The sequence below is a fragment of the Hevea brasiliensis genome, chromosome 2 (genome assembly GCF_030052815.1).
Source record: "Hevea brasiliensis isolate MT/VB/25A 57/8 chromosome 2, ASM3005281v1, whole genome shotgun sequence".
In the NCBI taxonomy this organism is placed as follows: Eukaryota; Viridiplantae; Streptophyta; class Magnoliopsida; order Malpighiales; family Euphorbiaceae; genus Hevea; species Hevea brasiliensis.
The window spans coordinates 3,521,716-3,534,438 of NC_079494.1; the positions used below are offsets into that span (position 1 = coordinate 3,521,716).

General features: G+C 30.3%; 1 protein-coding gene across 3 annotated transcripts; it reads left to right on the forward strand.

Annotated features, from left to right (window-relative positions):
- Nucleotides 1-858: 858 nt before the first annotated feature.
- LOC110652372 (probable jasmonic acid carboxyl methyltransferase 2) lies at nt 859-4,866 on the forward strand. 3 transcript variants are annotated; one of them, XM_021807946.2, is made up of 5 exons: nt 859-1,008; nt 1,084-1,237; nt 1,377-1,781; nt 3,999-4,271; nt 4,364-4,866. In XM_021807946.2, exons 2-5 carry the CDS (start codon nt 1,163-1,165, stop codon nt 4,718-4,720), a joined length of 1,110 nt encoding a protein of 369 aa, XP_021663638.2. In that variant the 5' UTR covers nt 859-1,008; nt 1,084-1,162; the 3' UTR covers nt 4,721-4,866. The 3 variants fall into 3 exon arrangements, with proteins under 3 accessions (XP_021663638.2, XP_021663639.2, XP_021663640.2); XM_021807947.2 differs by having other exon boundaries at nt 875-1,008; nt 1,096-1,237; XM_021807948.2 differs by having other exon boundaries at nt 885-1,008; nt 1,090-1,237.
- Nucleotides 4,867-12,723: the final 7,857 nt, after the last annotated feature.

Below are 12,723 nucleotides of genomic sequence, written 5' to 3' on the forward strand. Positions count from 1 at the left end.
TACATTAATAATTCCATGCATTGCAAAAAGCCATTTTATCTGTCTGTGGACCATCAGATCAATTAATATATGGGACCAAAAATATCAACATAATTATAGCTTGCGCCTAAAATGTGTAAATAAAAAAATAAATGGGATAAATTATAAATTAAATTTATAATTTTCAATTTAAAATAATTTGCAATTTATTAATGTATTAAATACGTGTGAGTGTGACAATATACATTTAAAATTAGAATAGATGAAATAATTTATATTTTTTTGTTACTTATAGTAAAATATTATGATTAAATACTATATTGACAAAATTAATAAATTGCACAATGTAATAATTTTTATTTATATAATTTGTGAGAAAATGTCTCAATCACATGTTTTTTAAATGCTAATCATAATAACTTTACTTATTACTCAAGCAATAAAAAGTTTAGATTATACCAATAAATTGAGGTTTTAAAGAGAAAATATAAAGGAAAAAGGGACCATCATATAAATAAAAAAAGTATAAGGAAAAAAAAAATCTACACAAACAAAATTGACTAAAGGGACAATTTTGCTTTTTTCTTTTTAAATCAGAATATTTTTTATATTTACTTTAAAATTCATAAATTTATTCCTAATTTATGACTACTCCTTTTAATAATATCTTATCTGATGATCCAACTTGAATTCTCCCGTCATGGACCTTACCACTAATAAAAGACAATTTTATTGATGAACTAAAACTTGAGGGATATAATTGTTCTAGATTAAAAATAAAGTAGAGGTTATTTTGGTCATTTAACTTACAATTAATGGAAGGATGAATAACCATTTCAAATTGAAAATAGAAAAACTAACATTTATGTAAATTTTAGTAAATCTGAAGGACTAACTTGTAATTTTTGGAAAAATCTTTGGCTAATAAAAACATTCCAAATGTAGAATTTTGCAAAGCAAAATGAAGTGGGTGTTAAGGTTTCCTGATCAAGGATTCTTGAAGTTGTTTGCAAAATCACCTACTGGCCAGTTAGTTTCCTTTAACCTTATGTTTTATGGTACGTGCTTCTATATATAGTGCGTCCATCTTCTCATAATCTTCAGTGTTAGGTGAAGGCCGTGAAGCAGGTGAAGAGAGGAAGCAAATTCTCTGAAAGTGTTGGTTGGAGTCTGGAAAGATACCATGGAAATAGCGCAAGTCCTTCACATGAACAAAGGGGATGATGAAACTAGTTATGCTAAAAATTCAACAGTCCAGGTTTAGCTCCAGCCACCACTCAATCTATATATCATCGCATCGTTATTTTGCTTCTCTTCCTTTTCAATGAATAACATCAGAATTCTGAAACCAACCCAGTTTATTTAATTTGATTTTTTACTCATATTCAATTTTGTAGAGCAAGATAATATCTGTTGGAAAACCAGTCATGGAGGAAGCAATCCTGGGAATCTTGTGCACCCATATCCCAGAAAGTATCGGCATCGCAGACCTGGGTTGCTCCTCCGGACCCAATGCCTTGCGAGTGATATTGGAGATACTTGATATCATCAACACCAAATGCCAAGATCTGGGTTGTCAATCACCGGAATTTCGGGTTTCTCTGAATGATCTTCCTTGGAATGACTTCAACAGTATTTTTAGGTTACTGCCAACGCTGTACCACAAAATAAAGGAAGAGAAGGGTGGAAGATTTGGGCCATGCTTTATATCCGCCATGCCTGGTTCTTTCTATGGCAGATTGTTTCCTAGCAGGAGTCTCCACTTTGTGCACTCTTCTTCCAGTCTTCACTGGCTCTCACAGGTAACATATCCCTACATAAATTCCTTCGTTTAATTATTAATTATTATTAAGTATATTCATAATATTTTTTTTCTTTAATTTCGATTGAAATAAACTTGAAAACTACTCTAATAAGTGCATTAGTAGTTAGTATACAATCTTTAATAAATTAGTGGGTTATACAAATTTTGCGTAAACTATGGGCAGATCTTGATCATAAGCCTAGGTCAATAATTAGTCGAGCTTTCTTATTGAGGTGACTAGCTCAAATAAATCAGAAGAAAGTTCCCACTTTCAGGAATAATTCGATATATTTATTAATAGTTTATTATTATATTCTATCATCTGGGAATAAGTGATTGATAAGGTTTCTTCTTTTAAATCCTATTCATTGAAAATGAAACTTTGAATTAGTAATAAAAAAATAAAAATGTATGTTGATGAAAGGGAAAATGTATTACGTTTCTGGAAAACAAATTAAAGCAAAACCCTTTTGATCTTATGGTTAAATTTGTTTTAAGAGTGGAATATGAGTCATGTATATGACTATATGAAGGGTAATTAAATAGGAAACTTAATATTAATCTTAATTAAGTTAATTTTACCGTAAAGAGAAATATTTAATTTATTATAAATTTAAAATATAAAAAAATAAAATTTATATATTTATCATATAAATTTCATCATATATTTTATATTTTAAATTTATAATAAATTAAATTTATTCTATAAATTATAGTTAGATGAAAATAATGGTAACGTGAAATGAGAATATTTTTTAAAAATTTTTGTAATAAAGAAGAAAAAAGAGAGATTCGAATGGCGTAAATGGAAAGATATGCTTATCATTATTACGAGATTTGTAGATAGCTAGCTTTGTTAATTATGGGGGAAGGTGTAGCCTTCTTTTTAAAGTTGAGAACAGTTTGTGAAAATGGCAATGTGTGGACGACAGGGACCTGAGACTCCATTGGCATCACATCACAGGGTACCCTATCTTGGAACCAGTTTTGTTTTTGGTCTGTGGGACCACGTGTTGGGGACGGGTAGTCTAGTTTGTTGTTTTGTGGCAAAGAAATTGATTGGAGGCATTTCTTGCTAATGCGTCCCCCCAGTCCTCCATCAGCTACAGAACAGCTGGGCCCGAAATAGAGAAATCTTTTGGATAAATTACCTTAAAATTTCTCAAAATTTTTATAATTTAAATTTTATATTTTTAAAATTAAATAATTTAATTCTTAAAATTTAATAAAATTTATAATTTACTCTTTAGTATTTAAATTTTAGTTAAATTATTATTAATTTTGTCAAAAATAATTAAAATATCTTTAATTATATTTTCAATCTAAAAATAATTTAATTTCTAAAATTTTATTTTATTAACAATATAATCCTTAAGATTTAACTAAATTTATAAATTAGTTCTTATAATTTTAAAACTAAATAATTTAGTCATTGATATTTTAATAAACTTATAAATAAGTCTTTACCATTATAATTATTATTAATTTTCATTAAAGTTTATAAAAATATCAAAATATTTAACTTTATTTTCAATTTAAAAACAATTTAGTCCTTAAAATTTTATATTAATAGAAATTTGTTTTCATATTATTTTTTTCTTTTATATATATATATATATGGATGATTTTATAATTAATAAAATTTTTTAAGAATCATAATACAATTAATTCATATTTTAATAATTAAATTTAAATTTTTTTATTTTAATGAGACTCACGTTTTAAAATACAGGGACTAAATTGATAATAAAATAAAACCTCATAAACTAAATTGTTAAGAAAATAAAATTTTAGAAACTAAATTAGATTAAAAATAAAGATAAGGATATTTTGATCATTTTAAATAAAATTAACGGTAGTTTAACGGAATCCTAACAACAAAGACTAAATTGCAATGTCAAATCTCATGGACTAAATTATAGATTTTAAAAATATAAGGACTAAATTATAAATTTTGTTAAATCTCATGGATTAAATTGTAATTTATCCAAATCTTTTCCAATGTATTTATACCCTTATAATAGTCTAAGATTACACTCTTTTTTCATATGTTTATATAATTAAAAGGCTCTAACATAACGAAACTAAAAACAACTAAGTCTTAGAAAACTCATTCGAATCAAATGATGCTATGGGAATTAATACTGGTAGACATAGGTATGCTACCTGCTAATTTGATACATGCGCAAGTCTAACAAAGACTAGTCAATTACAGGCTCCACCTAGTCTCAATTGGAACCATAGGATGCCCATGAACAAAGGAAAGATCTACATATCAAAGACCAGCCCGAGTAGCGTCCTGGAAGCATACTCTCAGCAATTTCAGAAGGACTTTTCACTGTTTCTAAAATCACGTTCAGAGGAATTAGTTCCTGGGGGCTGCATGGTATTGTCATTCATGGGCAGGAGATCCACTGATCCCACTACTGATGAGAGTTGCTACCAGTGGGAGCTGCTTGCACGAGCATTGATGAGCATGGTTTCAGAGGTAATTCTTTTTTTTTTTTTTTTCATTTATATTTCCTTAATGCGAAGATATTTTTAAGTTTCAGGGTTGACAAGAGCCATTTGTTTATGCAGGGACTTGTTAAGGAGGAAAAAGTTGATTCTTTCGATGCTCCTTATTACGCACCCTGTGCCGAAGAACTAAAGTTGGAAGTAGAAAAAGAAGGGTCATTCAATATTGGTAGACTTGAAGCCTTCGAAATCGACTGGGATGGAGGCTCGGATGATAAGCAAGCTGCCTTACAATCTCGTGGAAGGAAGGTGGCTAAGACAATTAGAGCCGTGGTGGAGTCGATGCTGGAATTCCATTTTGGCGGAGACATAATGGATGAGCTATTTAAGCGATATGGAGAGCTAGTGGATGATTATTTGTCTAAGAACACAACCAAGTACATCAATCTGGTCATTTCCATGTTTAGAAAGGACTACTAACATGGGTTTCACTAGGAGATTAGAAGGCTTGCAATGCTCATGATCAGTTTGGTCAATCTTGCAAAGTCTTCTTATATGTGCTAATTTATAAATCAATATTATTGCACTTATTAATAAAAAAATATTATATATTAAGCGGCTGAAAATAGTTATTTATTAATAAATTATAATAGCTAAGAGCATAACACTCATATATTAAATTTATTTATTTTTTAACAGAAATATATAAAATTCTTCAAAAAAAAGCATAATCCGTTTCTCCTACTATTATCGTCAGAACTTTGTAATTTGACAATAAAAATAATGAGAAATTCTTAGACTTTGACCATTATACGCCGAAAATTGACGACAGCCATTATGAGTTATGCTCAAAGAACAGCATTATTCAAAAGGCAGCAAATTTTAGAAGATTGACCATACCACTACCGCACTATACAATATTATTGTCTTCCCCACCATCCTTGAAAAGCTAAATTAACCAAAGTGCTTAATTCCCTCTCCTTTGGCCTCATGCATATCCCTGTTGCCTTTGTTTCTACGCTGCTTTTGTCCTCTGCGCCTTATCAGGAACCCACACCTCATATTTCTTCTGGTAGTCTAGGACCACCATTGATTGGAGGGATAAATTTTAATACTCATTTAAATCATAGGGATTATAATAAAATTTTTATTAAATTTAAAAATAATAAAATTTTTTAAATTTTATATAATAAAATTTTTTTAATTTTTAATAATTTATTTATAAGAAATATGTTAATATAAATAATTTAAAATAAAGATTGTTATTATTTTTTAAAAGTAAAATTTTTTTAATTAACTATTATATATTTAATATTTTATTATTTTATATAATTAAAATTTTTATTATGATTAATTTAAAAAAAATTATAATTAATTTTATCACTATTGTATAAAGGAGAGAAAATTATTTATATTTTTATTATTTTAAATTGTATAAACTAATTTATTAAAAGAATTTTATTATATAAAATTTTAAAATTTAAGTAGTTTTATATTATTTTTTTTTAATTTTAAGAGTAATTTTATTATAATTTTTAAAATTTAAGAAAGATATTGATTGGAGAGTCCCTGTAGTACATTGCTGCCATTAATATTTGATATGTCAAATCAATTGCAGAGCATGTTTGGGACCAAAGCGTCCTGTCACTGTGTGCTTTTGATCAACACCGCAAACTCGTACGTATGAGTCTGATAAATCTCTCCGCCATTTACTTCGCTTTCACGATTTATCATCCAACAATTTGATGAAATATTAGTTGTGATAAGTCTTCACACCTGGAAAATGAAATATTAAGGTCTGTTAGTTTTTTAAATCCTCCTGTCGATTGTCGACTTCCAAGTAGACCTGTTAATTAGGGCCGTGTATAAATTTCGCAGTGCTAAATTAAAGTAAAAAATTATATTTAATTAAAATTATTTTAATATTTTAATTTAATTTTAATTTTTTATTAAAAATCAAATTAAAATTACATAAAAAATGAATTGAAATCGAAAAACAGATAATTATATTAAATTAAAATTAAAATAATAAAAAATTAAATTAAAATCATATTAAAATTTTGGTTTAATTTTGATTTTTAGATAAATCTCGAATCAAACCAAAATCATACACATCTACTATCTATAGGTTGATTTGAACTCAGAATGAGTTTGGTTAGAATTCAACTAGAAAATATTAGTGAAGTTAAAGTTAAAATTATATGATTTTGAGTTTGAATTCAATTGAAACTGATTATATATATATATATATATATATATATATATATATATATATATATATATATATATATATATATATATATATATATATAATGAATATGGATTTATATTGGCCAGCCTGATGTGTCCCTTTCGAACTGTAAATTAGATGGGATGAAATTCATGGTTCAATCCATGGCTTAATTAGTAAATTAAAAAAAATTAAAATATTATTTCAATTGTATCTCAATTTGAACGGAACTAAAGTTAAAACTAAATCGAAATTGTGAACAATCAATCTCTTAATTCGGTTCAAGTTCCCTAAAACCATATATCAAAATTATCAACTTGAAATCAGATCATAATCAAACTACAATTAGGGATGGTAATGGGTAGGACACCTGCGAAAATCACCATACCTGAACCCGAACCCGATTAATATTTTCAACACCCGAATCATTCCCAAACTCGATTAAAATTTATTCTCAACTATCCGAATCCGTCCCAAACCCGATTATTATTATACGAAAAATACCCTAACTCGTTTAATTTTATATATTAATTAATAATCTATATAAAAATTATTTTTATTAATAATTTATATTTTAAAATTTTAATAATTTCATAAAATATTTCAAATTTATTTTATATAAAATAAAATGTATAAAAATTTATAAATATTATTATAAAAACATATATTTTATATTTAATTAAATATTTATATAAATGGGTTCGGGTAACGGATATCCAATATATAAAATCCGAATCCATCACGGATATTAAATTTCAAACCCGAACTCATCCCAAACCCGATTATATACTACCCAAACCCTAAACCCGTTCTATTAGGGTTCAGTCGAATCGAGTACCTGCAAAAACTCGATCCGTTACTATCCCTAACTACAACTACCCTACTCCCAAGTCCCAATTGCATCAGCTGCAAAAGAAGTTAGGCCCCATTTGGCATTTAGGTTCTGGGAAAAAAAATCATTTTTTATAAGAAAATTTATTATTTAGTTTTTTAATTTTGACTGGTATTATAACTTCATCTCTATATTTTAAAAATTGAATAATTTAATTAACTTCATCTCTATATTTTAAAAATTGAATAATTTAATTCCTTACTCATGGTTCTGTCAAAATCAGATATATTTCGGTCTAATATTATCGTTAATTTAAGTAAAAAAACAAACATATTTTTTATTTAATTAAGGAAAATTTACTATTTGGCTCTGTGATTTGATCAATATTACAATTTAATTCATATGTTCTGAAAATTGAATTGTCACGACCCAACCTATGGGCCGGACCGGCACTAGGACCTGGGCTAGTCTAAAGCCCTCGAGGCCCGTAGTAAGCCTAATTATTCCTCAACCCATGACTAGGCCCAATATGCATATAAAATAATTTAAATTAAACTATTATAATTTTATTTTGGGTCAATTTAGTCCAGTAATTATCAGAAACTAAAATTAGAGGAGTCCAGCTCAACCCTGTTACATCATTTACAAACTATTTAAAACTCATAAAAATTTTTCATTTATTAATACAAAAACTTAAATTCATGTAGTCCCTGACAGGATTAATGCTACTACTAGTACATGCGGGGTTCTAAATTACAAATTTAGATAATAATAATACAGTTAAGAAATTTTTATTTTCATAACCTGCGAGGAAAGGAACAGGTTATTCTGAAAAATGTCTTCTCCTGTAGCCTAGAAAAACATGGTGAACAGGAGTGAGCGTTCAACTCAGAGAGTAAAATATCAATTTTAAGTATAATCTCTATAGCTATCTAAAGCTAGTGCACCCTGTAAAGTGAAATGCAACATTTTCATAAATTTCATACAAATTACATCAAAAAGGCAATTTGGAGCACTCACACACTCGATAAGGTCAAACAATGCATATATGGGAGCTGATCCCCTATACAACCCTCTTAATCCAACCTGTGCTAGCGAAGAACTCAAGCCGGACTTTCGCTTAATAAACCAAATCGGGGTCCCAGCAAAAAACTCAAGCCGTGTCTACTCCAAAGAACCGGGTCCCAGCGAAGATCTCAAGCTGTGTCTACCCGTCCTGTCCATAGCCAACACCATACCACACGCACGCCAACTCACGCACACTGCTCCAAATTACCACAACAACATCCATGGCACTTTAACAATTATGAATGCAACATAAAATGTGCCTAGTGTTTAACTACATAAATACATATTTATAAGTGATGCATGGGCATGCTTTAACTTATAATAATATCGAAATTATAATTAAAATTAATATTTTACTCACAGTACACCAAGGACTATTGTGGCTGCTGAATGGAGAAAAATAGTTGACATCGATCACCTAAATAATTAAATTATAAATTTATTAGTACTAAGTCAAAATAAAGCTCTAAAGAGACAATAGACAGCCTAATTCATGCCGAAAATTTGGCAGAGTTTTTCCTATACCTAAGACCTACCCAACCTGCAAAAGGCTTCAAAATACACTTCTATATCTACCAATTACACAATCACAACTCAATCACATTACAAGGCCCCTCCTGGGCCTACCAAAACAGTCAACAACCACAATTAAAAAATTTACAATTTAGCCCCTATAACTAGCCCTTTTGTAAAAACTACCCAAACGAGCTCTAAAAATTCTAAAATTTTGCCCTGCGGTCCTTAATATTATTATAAGACTATCGCAAAAGGAATTATAATTTTCTAATCACCCATGAATATTTTACTTAAGAATATTACTCAATTTCATAAGTTTCCAACAGCTAATATATTCTTAATTTAACCCAATTCAATATTTACATATTTAAACCTCCATCCTCAAGCTTCAATCAATCATATAAAATTTAAATATCATAATTTCAAATAATCTTATATGCCCATATGCTAAAAATCTAACTAAAATCCATCTATATTTTTCAAAAATATTTTACAATCACTAAAAAATTTAACAAATACCATAGAATATCTTCAAATAATTTTACTTTCGTCATATATTTTTCTTAGAATTTTTCTCCAATTTTTCCTGTGTTAAGAAACACTGTATTTATGCTCCACAGACAGAGAAATAATGAAAATAATTTTATCCGAAGTTTGTCTGTATCTCAAAAATTTCAAAAATTTATGAGGAAGCCTCTGGAAGTTGAATCATCTCCAAAGCCCACCGGAGGAACCCCGGAACCACCGCGCACGGTAGCCGGCGACATTTGCCGGATCTGATCATACCATCATGTTCCTCTCTTCTCTCTCAGTCCATAGGTGGTCTCGGATTGTCAATCCAACGGTCGGATAGTCCTAGATCTGACCCAAAAGCTTGAAAAACCCGAAACTTCTTTCCTCCATATCTCACTCATCCGACCTCCATTTGCTGCAAAATTGATATCAAAAGAAACCTCTCGGAACAAGCTTTTCAATGCCACCTGAATCGCCTCGATCGGACGTCGGATGAAGCCGGAATCGCGACAGGAAGCCACTGCCCACTGTGCGTGTTTTCTCTCTCTTCTCCCTCTCTTGCCGCCGCGTCTGGCGGTGCTACCGGCCGGCTGGTGGCTTGCCAGTATCGCCTGAAGCCGCTTGGTCACCGGTCAGTGATGGTTGACCCGTCACTGATCGAAAAGTGTAGAGAAAATGCGTGAGGGAGAGAGGGGGGGTCTGCTGGTTTTTTTTTTTTGCTGTTTGTTTTTTTTTTTTGAAATTCTGGGAATGAACCTGGATAGACATGTTGTCCAGATTCATTCCTGGAAAAATTTTAAATTTTTAAATGTTTAATTTAATTTTTAAGTAATTAATTAATTATTATTTTTAAATTTTTAGGTTGTTATATTTTTCCCCCTTTAAGAAAAATTCGTCCTCGAATTTTCGAATAAACAAGAGATAAGGAAAAGAAAATTATTAGAACAAGTGCAATCATTACTTCTCTGGCTATGTAGAGATTGGTAAAACATTTATTCTTCAAGTTCTCTGATTCTACTGTAGTGTCCTAACTGTCATCATCTCTTCCTAGAGATGCTCTTATCTCTTGGCTATTCATTGGCCATTTTTCTAACATCTCAAGTATTCACTATACCTCTCTGTACTCGACTTGATGTCTCATAACTTTAATCAACTTTGGTGCTTACCTCACTTTTATTATATCCTAACGTGTCTCTTGGTGACTTCAGTCTTATTCCTTTGTTTCAATAATCCCTGTTCCTCAAGAACATGACTTATGTTCCTTACCCTATAGTATCCTATGAAATGCTTTCCTATAGCACCTAACTCAGGCATCTTGTTTGAGATCTTTACTCGTCTTGTGACCTCAGTGGTCAATACCTATAAATCTTCTCCCTCCCATGATACTTCAAATTTTTAATCTATTTGTGTCATTACTAAGGTACTTAGACCAACCTCTGTCCATCTTATTTAACTAGTCAGGTAGAGTCCCCTCTAAGGGCCAAGTGTATCATTTATCAATATTGGAAAGTGAACTGGGTCTCTCCTTCTAGGTGATAAAAGTGTTTGGGTTCCCTGACAACTTAATTAGTGAACTTTATCGTTTCCCACTCCTTCTTTGGAATAGAAATATCTAGACTTCTTCCTATAGCTCCTTAGTATGTGGCCTACTTCTGACACATTGGCATTTAGATCAAGGCTCCACTACTCCTTTAGTCTATCATCTCATAATAACTTGTTTTAAACATCTCTTAGTGTGCTCCTAGCATACCTAGTCCTTCTTATTCTCATCATTATAACTAGCTTTACCGAGCTTTCTTCCTGTCCTTTGGATCTTATCTACTTCCTTTTCCTATTTCTGCTGTTGTTGATATCTTTTCAACCTGCTGTACTTATTCCTTAATCTTAGTCCTATTTCACCCTTACACCTTTTCCTTCAAGGATGTCCATCCCATCATCAAATTTAACTTTCTTTTCTTTTTAGTCTTATCTTGATTATTAGTTCCATTACTTCGGGAATTCTAACCTTACGATTTACTCCTACCAGCACATTCTTCACCTTATGTAACACTTGTAATTAACCATGAAAAATTCTTTTTGTATCTCCTTTTTCCAACTTAACTATCAGAACATTATCATTCCGTACCAGCCTTAGTAGGAAATTGCTCATCCTGGATGGATAAGAGCCCCAGAAACATTAAGTTTCATCTGAACTAATACAGCTGTGGGAAATGTGTGTATGCCTTAATTCCAAATAAGATACTTCACGTGTTCATTCTCCTTAATATAATCACATATACTGCCCATACCTTTCCAAACTTCACCCTCAACTTTTCCCATTAGCAACAATTCCATTCACTGTAACTCATTAGCAATTAGCACTTCCTCCAGCTTATATTTTAAAATAGTTGCAAGCCTTAGTAGCTAACTCAATTTAACTCCTGTCATTACTTTGATCGTCCTTTCATGCTTAATACTAGGTATGCACTTACTGTCATTCTCATATCAGGAAATTGTGTATGAATTGGTGCCTACCAAACTCTCAAATAACCAGGTCTCCTTGACTCAGTCTCTATTCCTTATATAACCCTCTAGAACCAAAAGCATAAGCTAAACTTGAAAAGAAAGAAAAATATCCTCTTATATTCAACCACGCTCGATTGTCCATATAATAACATTTAACCTATGTTTCTTGGTCTTTCTCTTCCATTGGCATTTAGATTATATTGCATCTGCAATCAATTGTCCAAACTTTCATTTTGCACTTTCTCTATCCATTGGCCTTCTGTGATTTATCTTCGCTAATTTATTACTCTTAACACTATTATAATTAGATTATACTATTGTTTTGAACAATATGAAGTTAGAAAGGAACTCAGAAAATTACAATCACACCTTTATCGTATGATCTCTATTCTTATCATTTAGCTTACATCATACCCTTACTGCCTCAAGAACTGATTTTGCAGCAATTTTATTTATTCGTTATTATTATTATTATTATTATTATTATTATTATTATTATTATTATTATTATTATTATTATTATTATTATTATTATTATTATTATTATTATTATTCTTTTTTCTATGTTTACTCAATTAGCCAAAACTTAAGATACCGAGCACCCAAACCCGTCATCCAATTCAAAGGATTTACATCCATCATGATCTAATTATATATGATTCCTATAATGGAACTTGTATCCTCTCCAGGATACCCGAGCCAACTACTCTCTACCACACTCTACAGTCCCATCTGGGACACTATTCTATTGGTCACCATTATTAGTAATAAACTTCGATCCCTTCTGAAAAGATAGGACTATACCCTAACTTATTGCAA

Excerpts from the sequence above, each read along its gene's own strand:
- LOC110652372 (XM_021807946.2), top strand. The coding sequence starts at position 1,163 with ATGGAAATAGCGCAAGTCCTTCACATGAACAAAGGGGATGATGAAACT. Across the intron at positions 1,782-3,998 it reads GTCTTCACTGGCTCTCACAG|GCTCCACCTAGTCTCAATTG; the intron begins GTAACATATCCC and ends AGTCAATTACAG. Across the intron at positions 4,272-4,363 it reads TGATGAGCATGGTTTCAGAG|GGACTTGTTAAGGAGGAAAA; the intron begins GTAATTCTTTTT and ends TTGTTTATGCAG.